This window comes from Sinocyclocheilus grahami, unplaced genomic scaffold (assembly GCF_001515645.1).
Source record: "Sinocyclocheilus grahami isolate Dianchi unplaced genomic scaffold, SAMN03320097.WGS_v1.1 scaffold201.1, whole genome shotgun sequence".
Taxonomy (NCBI): Eukaryota; Metazoa; Chordata; class Actinopteri; order Cypriniformes; family Cyprinidae; genus Sinocyclocheilus; species Sinocyclocheilus grahami.
In genome coordinates, this window is record NW_015505380.1 from 1049750 (window position 1) to 1066162 (window position 16413).

General features: G+C 41.6%; 1 protein-coding gene across 1 annotated transcript in view; it reads left to right on the forward strand.

Moving 5' to 3' along the window:
* LOC107595391 (transient receptor potential cation channel subfamily M member 7-like) overlaps positions 1-16413 on the forward strand; it is a 46358-nt gene that overhangs the window by 23630 nt on the left and 6315 nt on the right. Inside the window, 19 exon segments of the mRNA XM_016285773.1 lie at positions 532-666; positions 1057-1110; positions 1193-1333; positions 1859-1975; positions 2056-2333; positions 3972-4200; positions 5122-5271; positions 5418-5600; positions 5784-5830; positions 7469-7697; positions 9548-9659; positions 10435-10563; positions 10731-10734; positions 12136-12338; positions 12413-12545; positions 13657-14150; positions 15932-16026; positions 16095-16188; positions 16345-16412. Of these exon segments, the coding sequence (XP_016141259.1) occupies positions 532-666; positions 1057-1110; positions 1193-1333; positions 1859-1975; positions 2056-2333; positions 3972-4200; positions 5122-5271; positions 5418-5600; positions 5784-5830; positions 7469-7697; positions 9548-9659; positions 10435-10563; positions 10731-10734; positions 12136-12338; positions 12413-12545; positions 13657-14150; positions 15932-16026; positions 16095-16188; positions 16345-16412 (2895 nt within the window).

Below are 16413 nucleotides of genomic sequence, written 5' to 3' on the forward strand. Positions count from 1 at the left end.
TTTGTAGTGAACACACACACACTCTGACCTACTGACCTCTCAGCACATTCTGATACACTAACAAATATCATGATGCTTAAACGTACGTTTCTTTGAAAATGAAAACTTGATGAATATCAAGGAAATGTGACTAATATATTACTACTGAAAAATAAAATGACCAACAAAAGTGAAGCAGGAGAGACTAATGTTCACTTATAAAGTGATAGTTCACCTAGAAATCATCATTGTCATCACTTATTCTCCCTCATGTTGTTCTGAACCTGTGACATTCTTCTGTCAAAAACAAAATATATTTTGAAGAATGATGGGAGCCAAACAACATTGGACCCCACTGACTTTCATTGACCCCGTTGATACTCATTGTATTGACAAAAAATGGACTTAATTCAAAATATTTAGTTTTGTTGATTATTGGGTAAATTGTCTCTTTAAGATTAGAAGCAATGTGAATGACAGTTCTGGGCTCTGAGTTCAACACTCAGTGTTACAGTGATTAGAAAGTATTAAAGTTAGTGTGTGTGTGTGTAGGTGGGCTCCCTCGAGCAGGCGATGTTGGATGCGTTGGTGATGGACCGTGTGGAGTTTGTTAAGCTCCTGATAGAGAATGGTGTCAGTATGCACCGGTTCCTCACAATCACACGTCTGGAGGAGCTGTACAACACGGTACACAAACACACTCTCTCACTCACCCACCCTCCCTCTCTCTCTCTCTTTCTCTCTCTCTCACACACACACACACACACACACACTCTCACTCTCTCTCTCTTACACACATGCACACTCTCACTCTCACTCACACACGCACACTCACTCTCTCTTACACACGCACACACACACACACTCACTCACACGCGCACACACACACACTCACTCACGCGCGCGCACACACACTCTCACTCACATGCGCGCACACACACACACACTCTCACTGTCTCACTCACTCACTGTCTCTCTCTCTCTCTCACTCACTCACTCACTCACTCACACACACGTTGCTTCTCAAACACTGAGCATAAACTGAACTTGTAAATGTGAACATTTCTATTCTCACAGAAACAAACTCCGACGAATCCGACGCTCTATCACCTGGTGAGGGACGTCAAACAGGTAAAGCTGCTGAACTGAAGCTCGAGTGTCCGACGCCAGACTGCAGTCCGTCTGAGTTTTATTCCCTTGTATTTTTTGGTAGGGTAACCTCCCGCCCAACTATAAGATCACGCTGATCGACGTGGGGCTGGTGATCGAGTATCTGATGGGAGGAACTTACAGGTGCAACTACACACGCAAACGCTTCCGCATCATCTACAACAACCTGCACGGGAACAGCCGGGTAAACCAGCGCTAACAGTGTTTATATCAGCCGAAACATGTACTAAGAATTTTACTTTAAGGTTTTGAGATTGTGATTTAATTTTTTCATAATTTAATAACACATTTGCATGTTCACGGTTCTCTGATGCCGATTAATGTTCACATGACATGCAGATCAAAGTGTTTAGTTTTTTTTCTTTAATATTTAAAAAATCTTTTCGTGTTTTATTTTAAAATAATTTCTGCATTTTAATTTTACTTTATTATTATTTAATTATCAGTCCGATCAGAATGAAAGATCTAATGCTTTGTGTGTCTGTGTGTGTCCGTCCATTTTTTTGTTCTGTCTGTCCATCTTTGTGTTTGTTGTTCTGTGTGTCTGTTGCTCTGTTTGTCCGTCCATCTTTGTTCGTTTGTCTGTCGTTCTGTTCATCTGTTCTTTCTGTCTTTGTCTCTATATCTGTCCGTCCATCTTTCTGTTCGTTTGTCTGTCGTTCTGTTTGTCTGTCTGTCTGTCTGTCTCTCCATCGGTTCTGTCTGTCAGCGGTCAGGTCGACACACGGCCGGCAGCTCACATGAGTCCTTCAGCATTCAAGCAGATAAAAAAGAGAAGACGCGACACAATCACTTCATCAACACGGCGCAGCCCTACAAACCCAGGGTAAGACGAGTGTTTGAGCGTGTTTGTCTGTCGCATCTCTCGCCGCAGCGTGTGTTTGATCGTGTGTTTTTCCTCCTCAGCTGGACTCTGTCTCCGAGCAGCAGAAGAAGAAGAGTAAGGAGGAGGTGGTGGACATCGACGATCCGGAGACGCGCAGGTTCCCGTACCCCTTCAACGAGCTGCTGGTGTGGGCCGTGCTGATGAAGCGGCAGAAGATGTCTCTGTTCTTCTGGCAGCATGGCGAGGAGTCCATGGCCAAAGCTCTGGTGGCCTGCAAACTGCTGCGCTCCATGGGATACGAGGCCAAGAAGAGCGACGTGGTGGACGACACCTCCGAGGAGCTGAAGGAGTATTCCAAGTGAGTCTCTGTCAGTCGAGTCCCCTTCATTTCTACAATACAGACTGTTTCAAACAGCTTCACGGTAATAAATGACAAAACAACAGAATCATTGATGCAAACTTTTGAAATGAGGCTGCTGTGTCTTCATTCTGTTCATACCCGTCAACCCTCCCGTTTTTCCTGCGATTCTCCCGTATTTTACCATTCTATCCTGCTATCATCCCGTTTAAATATTTTCCCGTTTTCCTGTTTCAGATTTAAAGGGATAGTTTACCCATGTTTTTTCTCACCCTCAAGGCATCCTAGATGTATATGACTTCCTTGTTTCAGACGAATCCAATCCGAGTTATATTAAAAATTGTCCTGGCTTTTCCAAGCTTTATAATGGCAGTGAATGGGTGTTTTTGTTCAACAGTCCAAATGAAATCAAATAAAGCGCATCCATCCACGTCATCCGCGCGGAATGGCTTCCGCGATCAACAGTTAGCAGAAGTGTTTATAACATTTTAAATATGGATATTTTTCTTACAAAAGCGCATGGATTCGATACAGGATTCCTTTATTCTCTCCCCAGAGCCGTGTGAGGCACCTTTTATTATGGATGGATGTGCTTTATTTGACTTTTTTTTTTTTAACTGTTGAAAAAATAACAGCCATTCACTGCCATTATAAAGCTTGGAAGAGCCAGTATAATTTTTAATGGAACTCCGATTAGATTCTTCTGAAAGAAGAAAGTCATAAACACCTAGGATGCTTTGAGGGCGAGTAAAACACAGGCTAATTTTCATTTTTGGATTAACTATCCCTTTAAGGCCATAAAAAGTCTTAAATGGTACAGCAATGTCTTAAATTTGGGGACAGAAAGACAAGACTTGAGATATAGCTTACACTTCAAAAGGCTATGGTTTAATTGATTAAATATGAGCGCTGGAAGTTTCAAAGGCCACGTACATTCGGTTGTCAGTTCACCTTTTACTCCTTAATCGTGTTCTGTACACACATAATTCACTAAAATACGGCTGTGACAACCGAATTAACTCCCGAAAAATACAGATAGTTACAACCGCATTTACAGAAATTCTAAGCAGTGTTTACGGAACCAAACTGAACAACTAGCTGTTGGTTTTTAACGTGCATAGATGTCACTCTTCACAGGGAAAGCAGTACGAGCCTTGCCTCGTTCGTGTTGCCAGATCTTGCTAGAAAAATCAGCGAACAAGACCATAATAAACTGAAGTAAATCCAAATGCTTTATGCTGAAAATAAGACCCAAGTATAGCGACTCGTGTCTGCTCACTTTGATAATGCCACACACCCGATCGCTTTATGATCCGAGCTTAAAAAAGCGCTTGTAATGAGTGATCATGGCAATACAGACCGCACGCACTAACATTTCCCTTATGACTGGTTTTGTGCTCCAGGGTCACATTTATGTTATAATTGCCATCTACAGAACTACAGGAATGCTGTAGTAAGTGTTTTGAGAATTTCAGTGCTTAAATTTACATTTATGCATTTAGCGAACTCTTTTATCCAAAGTGACTTCGAAAAGAGGAGGAACAAAGCATTACAAAGGCCAAAAATAAAGTTTTAACTCAAAATGAGGAGAATGGAAGAATGAGTTGAGTCTGATCCTGTGTGTGTGTGTGTGCTCAGTGAGTTCGGCACGCTGGCGGTGGATCTGCTGGAGCAGTCGTTCAGGCAGGACGAGACGATGGCCATGAAGCTGCTGACGTACGAGCTGAAGAACTGGAGCAACTCCACCTGTCTGAAGCTGGCGGTGTCGTCGCGCCTCCGGCCGTTCGTGGCTCACACCTGCACACAGATGCTGCTCTCCGACATGTGGATGGGTCGCCTCAACATGCGCAAGAACTCCTGGTACAAGGTACAGCCGCCCCTGCGCTTGCTATATCGGTACTGATGCGAGTATCGAAAGTATCAATACTCAAATAGAAAATATCGATGTTTTATTTATCAGGGATTTTGCTTATTTTACAAAAAAATTAAATGCGTGCAATATGCATTGAATTGGACGAATAACCTACGTTAGCGAATAAGTGTGTAGGATAGAACTATTTTCCTGCTCATCTGAACACACGCAAATGCTGCAAGACAGAACCAAACAATCACAGAGAGACCGTGCATTCAAACAGGGCTGCGCTTCAGAAGAAAGCATTGATGTTTTTGGGAACGGCAGCCCAGAACAATGCTTAGCACAGATTTTTGGATTAACTATCCCTTTAAGGCCATAAAAAGTCTTAAATGGTACAGCAATGTCTTAAATTTGGGGACAGAAAGACAAGATTTGAGATATAGCTTACACTTCAAAAGGCTATGGTTTAATTGATTAAATATGAGCGCTGGAAGTTCACAGTAAACACATATTAACCACGTGTAAACCTAATTAGTTGCAATTAAGGCATATTGAATGTTAAAATGCATTTCAAGTATAAAGTGGGTATCATTACCTATTTTACTCTTAGTAATTTAATTTAATACATTTCATTATTTAAAAGTTTAGTTTAGAAGTATCGGTATTGATATCAATGATACAGGCCTTTAAAAGTATCGGTATCGTATCGAAAACAAAATAAGTGGTTCACTAGTGACATTTCAACCAGACTTGTGTTTGTGTGTTTGTAATTTAATAAATTTAATAATTTAAAAGTTTAGTTTAGAAGTATCGTTATCGTATCGAAAACAAAGTAAGTGCTATTGGCCATCCCTAGCCTCGTGCATCGACTGATCGATCCACTGATGCTGTGTGTGTTTGTGTGTTTGTTTGTGTATGTATGTGTGTGTGCAGGTGATCCTGAGCATCCTGGTTCCTCCTGCCATCCTCCTGCTGGAGTACAAGACCAAAGCGGAGATGTCCCACATTCCCCAGTCGCAGGACGCTCATCAGAGCATGGAGGACAGCGAGCACAACCTGCAGAAGCCTGACGACATCCCCATGGTACGGATGAAGCATTAATCACGCCTGAAGTGTGCTAACGTGCCTCCGCCGCTGTTCTGATCACCGATGCTCAGAAACGGTCAATCTTTACACGAGCATTGCACAATGGCACTGGCACAGATTGACAGAGTTTGTGTTTCTGTCAGGATGTGTTTAAGGAAGCCCGTCCCAATGAGAACGCGGATGTGAAGAATGAGACGGAGGTGCACGTGCGTTCCCGCCGGTTACCCATCACACGCAAGTTCTACGCCTTCTACCACGCGCCGATCGTCAAGTTCTGGTTCAACACGGTACGTGCGGCTCCTTTCTCACGCTGCGTGAGTGTGTGTGTGTGTGTGTGAGATTTCCAGCACTTCAAGAGTTCTGGGCTGTTGTTCCCATGTGATAGTATCAGAGACACTTGTTACTGCATAAACCCGCCACGTTACACACTGATAAACATCTCAGAACTAGTGGAAGGTTCACTAGTGACATTTCAACCAGACCCGATTGTTTGAGTGTGTGTGTGGAAGAGCGACGTGGTGGACGACACCTCCGAGGAGCTGAAGGAGTATTCCAAGTGAGTCTCTGTCAGTCGAGTCCCCTTCATTTCTACAATACAGACTGTTTCAAACAGCTTCACGGTAATAAATGACAAAACAACAGAATCATTGATGCAAACTTTTGAAATGAGGCTGCTGTGTCTTCATTCTGTTCATACCCGTCAACCCTCCCGTTTTTCCTGCGATTCTCCCGTATTTTACCATTCTATCCTGCTATCATCCCGTTTAAATATTTTCCCGTTTTCCTGTTTCAGATTTAAAGGGATAGTTTACCCATGTTTTTTCTCACCCTCAAGGCATCCTAGATGTATATGACTTCCTTGTTTCAGACGAATCCAATCCGAGTTATATTAAAAATTGTCCTGGCTTTTCCAAGCTTTATAATGGCAGTGAATGGGTGTTTTTGTTCAACAGTCCAAATGAAATCAAATAAAGCGCATCCATCCACGTCATCCGCGCGGAATGGCTTCCGCGATCAACAGTTAGCAGAAGTGTTTATAACATTTTAAATATGGATATTTTTCTTACAAAAGCGCATGGATTCGATACAGGATTCCTTTATTCTCTCCCCAGAGCCGTGTGAGGCACCTTTTATTATGGATGGATGTGCTTTATTTGACTTTTTTTTTTTTAACTGTTGAAAAAATAACAGCCATTCACTGCCATTATAAAGCTTGGAAGAGCCAGTATAATTTTTAATGGAACTCCGATTAGATTCTTCTGAAAGAAGAAAGTCATAAACACCTAGGATGCTTTGAGGGCGAGTAAAACACAGGCTAATTTTCATTTTTGGATTAACTATCCCTTTAAGGCCATAAAAAGTCTTAAATGGTACAGCAATGTCTTAAATTTGGGGACAGAAAGACAAGACTTGAGATATAGCTTACACTTCAAAAGGCTATGGTTTAATTGATTAAATATGAGCGCTGGAAGTTTCAAAGGCCACGTACATTCGGTTGTCAGTTCACCTTTTACTCCTTAATCGTGTTCTGTACACACATAATTCACTAAAATACGGCTGTGACAACCGAATTAACTCCCGAAAAATACAGATAGTTACAACCGCATTTACAGAAATTCTAAGCAGTGTTTACGGAACCAAACTGAACAACTAGCTGTTGGTTTTTAACGTGCATAGATGTCACTCTTCACAGGGAAAGCAGTACGAGCCTTGCCTCGTTCGTGTTGCCAGATCTTGCTAGAAAAATCAGCGAACAAGACCATAATAAACTGAAGTAAATCCAAATGCTTTATGCTGAAAATAAGACCCAAGTATAGCGACTCGTGTCTGCTCACTTTGATAACGCCACACACCCGATCGCTTTATGATCCGAGCTTAAAAAAGCGCTTGTAATGAGTGATCATGGCAATACAGACCGCACGCACTAACATTTCCCTTATGACTGGTTTTGTGCTCCAGGGTCACATTTATGTTATAATTGCCATCTACAGAACTACAGGAATGCTGTAGTAAGTGTTTTGAGAATTTCAGTGCTTAAATTTACATTTATGCATTTAGCGAACTCTTTTATCCAAAGTGACTTCGAAAAGAGGAGGAACAAAGCATTACAAAGGCCAAAAATAAAGTTTTAACTCAAAATGAGGAGAATGGAAGAATGAGTTGAGTCTGATCCTGTGTGTGTGTGTGTGCTCAGTGAGTTCGGCACGCTGGCGGTGGATCTGCTGGAGCAGTCGTTCAGGCAGGACGAGACGATGGCCATGAAGCTGCTGACGTACGAGCTGAAGAACTGGAGCAACTCCACCTGTCTGAAGCTGGCGGTGTCGTCGCGCCTCCGGCCGTTCGTGGCTCACACCTGCACACAGATGCTGCTCTCCGACATGTGGATGGGTCGCCTCAACATGCGCAAGAACTCCTGGTACAAGGTACAGCCGCCCCTGCGCTTGCTATATCGGTACTGATGCGAGTATCGAAAGTATCAATACTCAAATAGAAAATATCGATGTTTTATTTATCAGGGATTTTGCTTATTTTACAAAAAAATTAAATGCGTGCAATATGCATTGAATTGGACGAATAACCTACGTTAGCGAATAAGTGTGTAGGATAGAACTATTTTCCTGCTCATCTGAACACACGCAAATGCTGCAAGACAGAACCAAACAATCACAGAGAGACCGTGCATTCAAACAGGGCTGCGCTTCAGAAGAAAGCATTGATGTTTTTGGGAACGGCAGCCCAGAACAATGCTTAGCACAGGACAGAAAATCCATGTGTGTTTGAGTTATTTCACAATAAACAAATTGAAATTGTAGCCTACATAGTTTGTGCAATTACAATTATTTAAATACTGATCATGTTCTGTTCTGTAATGTTAAAATAAATCATACACTGTCAGAATAAAAAGGTTGTATTTTATGCGTGCAACAGCCTGTCACTGGCAGTCCCTTAAGAAAATTAACCATGATTTACTAAAGTGACTCTAGTTCAACTGTAGTAGTTGTAGATTTCCATGGTTACCACCACAGTAAACACATATTAACCACGTGTAAACCTAATTAGTTGCAATTAAGGCATATTGAATGTTAAAATGCATTTCAAGTATAAAGTGGGTATCATTACCTATTTTACTCTTAGTAATTTAATTTAATACATTTCATAATTTCATAATTTAAAAGTTTAGTTCAGAAGTATCGTATCGATACCGACGATGCCTGCCTTGAAAAATATCGGTATCGTATCGAAAACAAAATAAGTGGTATCGCCCATCCCTAACTCTTAGCTCATTTTCAATGTCCATCTTTGATCTGTATTTTGTCTTGATTGAGGCAACCCTATGCGATAAAGATAATCTATAAAGATCGCAACCCAACCCAAAACCCTATCTCACATAGGTAGTATGTGGCAAAAGGAAGGAGTATTGCCAGGGCTCTCCTGCCTAGCAGTGGGTAGTCCTTTTCCACTCCAATCCAAAATGCAGCCAATGCCTTGGACTTAAACTGAAGCCTCATTGTTGAATCAGAGGTGACATCAATGAACTGTTCCTGTTCTGCTGTGCTAAAGTCAGCGGGTGGTGTTGCACCGAAGGGGTCTCGAATCCAATCATATTTTGCAGGATCTTGCACTGGGAAATCCCTCTGGAAATGTTTTTGTAGGGCAGAGATATGAGTTGTCATGCATGGGATCACTGTGTTCTGCAGTTTGTTGACCTCAATGAATGATTTCAAGCTCTCAAATGAGTCTATATTCCCTTCTTTCACTCTCTGCTCCCACATCTCCAGTTTACTTGTGAATGATGTGATTTTTAAAATAAATCATACACTGTCAGAATAAAAAGGTTGTATTTTATGCGTGCAACAGCCTGTCACTGGCAGTCCCTTAAGAAAATTAACCATGATTTACTAAAGTGACTCTAGTTCAACTGTAGTAGTTGTAGATTTCCATGGTTACCACTACAGTAAACACATATTAACCACGTGTAAACCTAATTAGTTGCAATTAAGGCATATTGAATGTTAAAATGCATTTCAAGTATAAAGTGGGTATCATTACCTATTTTACTCTTAGTAATTTAATTTAATACATTTCATTATTTAAAAGTTTAGTTTAGAAGTATCGGTATTGATATCAATGATACACGCCTTTAAAAGTATCGTTATCGTATCGAAAACAAAGTAAGTGCTATCGGCCATCCCTAGCCTCGTGCATCGACTGATTGATCCACTGATGCTGTGTGTGTTTGTTTGTGTATGTGTATGTGTGTGTGTGTGTGCAGGTGATCCTGAGCATCCTGGTTCCTCCTGCCATCCTCCTGCTGGAGTACAAGACCAAAGCGGAGATGTCCCACATTCCCCAGTCGCAGGACGCTCATCAGAGCATGGAGGACAGCGAGCACAACCTGCAGAAGCCTGACGACATCCCCATGGTACGGATGAAGCATTAATCACGCCTGTTACTTAATATTAAATAATAATATCATTTGGCCTAATATTATTAATATCATATATAATTTGTTTGTTTTTTTCACAAAAAGGAAATGTGTATATATATCCATTAGTGCTGTCAAACGATTAATCGCATACAAAATAAAATTTTTGTTTGCATAATATATGCGTGTTCTGTCTATATGAATATATAAATACACACACATGCAGTATATATTTAGAAAATATGTACATGTCTATTTATATTCATATAATTTATATTATAAATACATATATTTAATATATACACATAACATATTTTTCTGAAATATATTCATGCGTGTGTGTGTATTTATTTATATATATATATATATACATAATAAATATACACCGCACACATGTATGTAAAACTTTTATTTTGGATGCAATTAATCGCGATTAATCGTTTGACAGCACTAATATTCATCTACACTTGACCCTCTAACACTAGCACTCTATTCTATTTCTATTCTATCTACTAGTTTTCTTGTTATTTATTATATAAAAAAGCCTTGCTAGTGTACTGCGTTAGGCTAACTGAGACTTTCGGCAGACGCCACGAAAGCGCAAGCTCCCGAGCACTTAGGAAAGAGAGAGCGGCGCGGCTGGCGGTTTCCATGCGTTTTTAGGTGCGACATGTGTCCCCAAAGTCTGTCTACACTGGACGCGACCGTTGCATATCATTTGAACTTTGTGTCAGTACATCATATCGTGTACTGTCTGAACATCATCTTCTGGTACGTGCGGCTGCTGGATATCCTGGCGGTCAATCAGCAGGCTGGACCCTACGTCATGATGATCGGGAAGATGGTGAGAGCCCGGCAGAGCTGTGTTTGAGCCGCTCGTGTCCTCCAGCACTGAGCACTCTCTGCACTCACAACGAAATGGATAAATTTATAATCTAACTCATAAACCTTAAACCTTTTTAACTTTATTAAATGTACATACTGAGTGACTGATACCATCTTTGTTATGGAATACACTCGGTGATTCTAGGGATGTAACGATTCACTCAACTCACGAGTCTTTTTGTAACAAAATGAGATTTAAGACAAATTATACAGTAAATGAAAATGTGTCCTTTTATTATGTACTTAATATTAAATAATAATATCATTTGGCCTAATATTATTAATATCATATATAATTTGTTTGTTTTTTTCACAAAAATGAAATGTGTATATATATCCATTAGTGCTGTCAAACGATTAATCGCATACAAAATAACATTTTTGTTTGCATAATATATGCGTGTTCTGTCTATATGAATATATAAATACACACGCATGCAGTATATATTTAGAAAATATGTACATGTCTACTTATATTCATATAATTTATATTATAAATACATATATTTAATATATACACATAACATATTTTTCTGAAAAAATTTCTTCATATAGACAAATTAAAGCTTTGTGCTCTTTCCGTTTAAAATCAGAGGCAACCACTGCATTTTAATCACGATCCAAACAAAGATGCAGCATACATGCAACATGAGCTGTTTTTAATCTAAATTAGATTGTATAATTTCAAAATTTGAAGCAAAAACAGAATGGTCTGACTTCAGTTTCATGAAACTATACAAAAAATATCTGAAGGAAGCAGCAGACGAGCTGAATGAGACGCAGATTCACTCTCTGCCAGCAGGTGGCGCTCATGAACAGCAATGATACAGTGTTTCCTTGGTTACCGCTGTAAACAACAGCAGCCAGTGCTTTATGAACTTTATGAACTTTTAAGATGAAAAGAAAATGCCATGTAAACGTTTCTAAAGACGGTCAGTTCCACTCAGAGATGCATTCATATAAACTCCTACACCAATTGTATCGCGATTTGAATCGTCACCTATTTGAATCGATGTGCTCCAGCCACATAGAAGTTTTGCATGTCGCCGTCGCGGCTAGTTAGGACAAAAACTCAGATTATCATGAAAAAGATAGCTTTTATCGCGTGCCGCGGCATCGCGTCGTGTGCAGTTAGGACTAGAGTTGCAAAGGGGTGGAAAATGTCTGGTAAATTTCCAGAATTTACTTTCTAAAAATTCCAGGAAGATTCCAAAAAAAATCCTGGAAAGTTTTGTTAGTTACTTTATTGTTTAGCCTTGGCTGAAAATTGGTCTTAGGTCTGCTTACATACAACAATAACAGTACAATTCGCATAACACATCTAATAAATAATTAATGCATTCATCCCTCCTTAAAACACTAATCCTACCCTTTATTCAAAAGACTTATTGCATATGGCGCAAAGGTTTGTTTATATATTGCTGTAGTTGCCTTCAGTGTCCTATAACATCGTCCAGATGGTAACAAAATTGGTGGGTTACAAAATTTCTGAAATTTACTGGAAATGTTCCACCTTTTTGCAACCCTAGTTAGGACACGGAGTAACTGAGCGTGCCGTTTCTCCGCAGTAACGTCTACATGCAGGTGAAGTCCATATCCAACCTGGTGTGGAAATACCAGCGCTATCACTTCATCATGGCGTACCACGACAAGCCGGTGCTTCCGCCGCCGCTGATTCTGCTCAGCCACGCCGCGTCCGTGCTGTCCTCCATCTGCAGGAAGAGGAAGAAGGACAGCAGCGCCTACGGACCAAGTAACGCACCTCTCGCTCGCGCCGCCGCTTCTGCTCGCGTCTGTCAGCGCTCTGACTGTCCTGCTGTTTTTCAGAGCTCTTCCTGACCGAGGAGGACCAGAAGAAGCTGCACGACTTCGAGGAGCAGTGCGTGGAGACGTACTTCCACGAGAAAGACGATCAGTTTCACTCTGGGAGTGAAGAGAGAATCAGACTCACGTCCGACAGGTACGATGATGAACGGCATGCTCATGCATCAGGATCCACAACACAATGCCAGTAGAAAGCCTCTTTAGTGAGCAGTTATTAACTGCAGCATTTAATGCATGATTGAAATAAAATATTAAAATCGATAGTCTGAGAGTGAAATTTACAGATCACATCTATCACGTTTCCTTAGTGGAAAATGTAGTGTCAGACTCTTCTCTCTTTTAGCATCTTCAATGAAATGAGTGTCTCTCTGTGACCTCACTGCAAAAATGATTCTCTTAGTATTTTTGTCTTGTTTTTTCAGTATAAATATCGAAAGATTCTTGAATCAAGATGAATTTACTGTACAAGTAAAATGATTTAAGATATTATGTCTCGTTTTCTGTAAAAAATATATATACAATTTTGAAAAAAATCAAGCAAAAATATCTGCCAATGGGGCAAGAAAAATACTCTTCTTTAGCCTTCGAATTAAGATTATTTTTCTTACCCCATTGGCAGATATTTTTGCTTGTTTTAAGGAGAAACTAACAAAATTGGGATTTTTTTTGTTTTTTTTTGTTTTTTAGAAAACAAGACTTAATATCGTAAATAATTGTACTTGTCAAGTAAATGCATCTTGATTCAAGAAAGTTTAGATATTTAAACTAGGAAACAAGACAAAAATACTAAGAAAATCATTTTTGCAGTGCTGCTGTTACTGTGACCTCACATTGTCAAAGTGAAACATTATATTTATATAAAAATAGACTTTTACAGGCAGGCTAGTACATTTGCTCAGTTCAGTCACCGATCGCAGGTGCGTTTTAACAACATTTGCTGTTCCTGAAATAATTTCTGACATATTGACATCTGAGGGATCGCGTGATCTATGAGCATGTTTACATGAAATCAAACATTACAGAACCCCTAACAGTAGGTCACGGGTTCGATTCCCAGGGAAAGTGAGGACTGACGTGTACCTCTCTGGATAAAAGTGTCTGCCAAATGCATAAATGTAAATGTGAAACCTGAAGCCCCTGGTGCTGTGATTATTGTCTGTAAAGCTGCTTTGAAACAGTATGTATTGTGAAAAGTGCTATACAAATAAATGAACTGAAATGTTTGTTTACCTGTGTTTGTTTTTTAGGGTGGAAACGATGTGTGTGCAGCTGAAGGAGGTCGGAAACAAGGTGAACTTCATCAAGCGCTCTCTGCACACGCTGGATTCTCAAATCGGACACCTGCAGGATCTGTCGGCGCTCACGGTGGACACGCTAAAGGCGCTGACCGCGCAGCGAGCGTCCGAGGCTAGCAAAGTACACAACCAGATCACACGCGAGCTCAGCGTCTCCAAGAACCTGGGGCCCGATGTGACGGGGCACTCGAAGTCGAGCGCGCTGGTGCGGTGCAGCGTGGGATTCCTGCCTCCCGCCGCCAGCATAGCAGAGTCTCTGTTTGGGGGCGGAGCTGGAGGCGGAGCCGAGGAGCGGCAGGGGGCGGAGCTTCCTCTGAGCCACGAGGCTGGATCGAGGTCGGATCCGGCTCCAGCCACGTTCTTCGTCAGCACGCCGTCACAGCTCATGGACTCGCACACACATACGGAGCCGGCGCACGCCGCGGAGGAGTTCGGGGCCTTCGTGGGTGAGTATGAGGAGGAAGAGGAGGGTGTTTATGAGAGGAGAGATGGAGGCCCCCCAGTGGTGGTCGTGAGTGACCCTGAGCGCGAGGGATACGTCAATCACGCCTTCGCTGATGACGAAGACGACCCGCCCGAAAGAAACACGCCCCTCCCTCTGGCCCCTGAGCTTGGACCCCGGGGCCCCCCACGCTTCCGGAGAGACAGCCGCTGCAGACGCGCGCTGAACCGACTCAGACAGAGGAGCGGAGGTTTGGCTTCGGTCCACCGCTGGGAATAACCGTGACCCTTGACCCTCACCCCGTCCGCATGCCCCTGTGTGTGGTGTGGTAGGGAGGGTGAGACGGGTGACCTCTGACCTCTGGCGGTGGTTTCATCTCAACCAGTTGCTTTTTACTAAATGTCCCCTCGGGAGTGAATATAGTGCTGTGTGTGTCCGGTAGACTAAACTAACCCGGGCTGGTGCTGGTTAAGGGTTTGGTTAAAGCTCAGTGTCATCGGAGGGGAACATTTAACAGGGTGACTGTAATCCAAGTCATGATGCACAGATCCGATCTTTTGACCATATCTGATTTTTTGGCCCGCCTGTTTACATTCACTTTAGACGCGACTGATTTGTGTCTCTACATGACTGGGATTAGTTCCTGAATGAATCAAGCGTTTAAATGATTCGGTTCAGTCGCAGTGACTCACTTATTAAAAGTGACTTGCTGCCACCTGCTGGTCGTAACAGTATTCACTGTTTTATGTTTAATATATCAAAACATTATTTATGCATTTGTAACGGCAGGTTAATGCATTCATGTCCTGCATTAAACGGTGTGAATACATCTATACACCTCTTCAGATGCAGCTTCTGTGTTTCCTCTGCACTGCAAAGATTAATTTTGTTGAAACTGATTTCATTTGCTTGGTAACTTATTCTAATTGACTGATTAAATGTAAGAATTTGACTCAAAAGATGTTGGACACTTTTATAAAAAATGGCTTTATAAAAGTAAAAATGCCCATAAAATGTAAAAATCTGTTTCAACTTATTGGAAAAGATTAATTTCTCTCAGTGTGAACTGACCAGCACACAGAATATGAAGAATATTACAAACATTAGGAGTCAGCTGTCTGTGGTAGTGGCACAATAACACACTCAGCAAAATATCTTCTTAATTATCGTTATCGATAAAATCCCAGAAAATACTGAGATATAATTTTGTTAATATCGCACACCCCTAGACACGACTGGTATCCGATATCTGCGTTTACATTAATTACCGATGAAGAGATTTACTACGCACACGGTAGACCCTCAGGTTTCGAATAGCCATGCTATTAAAATTATTTATATAATTCCCCTCGAGCCTGTTGGTTTAATTACAAAAGCTTTTAAGTTATCTCACCTGCTAAGAAATATAATGTAGCTTTTAGCTGTTGTATTTATTGAAATTGGTTGAAAACCATCTCAATAAAATATGAGCGAAACCGCACGCCGGCATTAAAACGCTATCTTTAGAAGCAAACCTGACAAAAGTTCTGCGGGAATCAGATGTGTGTGTTTAGACGTAGCTCAGGTGTCCAGATATCGGATATGTATCGGATTAAAATCCACATTGGGAAGTGGCCCAGATCGGATGTGAAGAAATCGGATCTCGTGCAGATTTTTGTGTTTATGACAAATTCTGATCCGTGTCAGATGTGAGCAAAAAAATCTGATTACTTGTGCCGGTGTAAACGCAGCGTAAACGTCAGTGTGGTTTGGTCTGTAATGCTTTGAACTCATTTTTCTCCAAAGGTCACAAGGATGATCCTGAGGGTCAGAGGTCGTTCCCTGAAGAGGTTGCTGTGAGCAGCCAGCAGTCGAGTCCCTCCAGAAAGGCTCGGGATGCGGTGAGTAGTTTTCTGAATGTTAAAGATGATTCTTCTCTGGTTTGGCTTAATCTGGTGTGTTTCTGCAGGCGGCGGCAGCGCAGGGTCACATGCGGACGGTGAACTCATACGCCGGCTTCACCGAGTTCGACAGAAACCCTTCGTTCCTGCGTCCAGAGTCCAGTGAGTGCAGCGTTACGCAACACCAGACGCTTCCAACATTAACCGTGATCTAGCATCACGAGCACAAACGCCACCTTCTGGACGAGGCTACACACACTCCTCTATTGATGTTAAAGCATTCATTCATCTCTCTATCTGTCTGTGTGTGTGTTTCAGCGCTCGGTAAGCAGGAGAGGACGCGTGTGTCGCTGGAGGACGTCTCTCGTTATGAGGATCTGCTGCTGG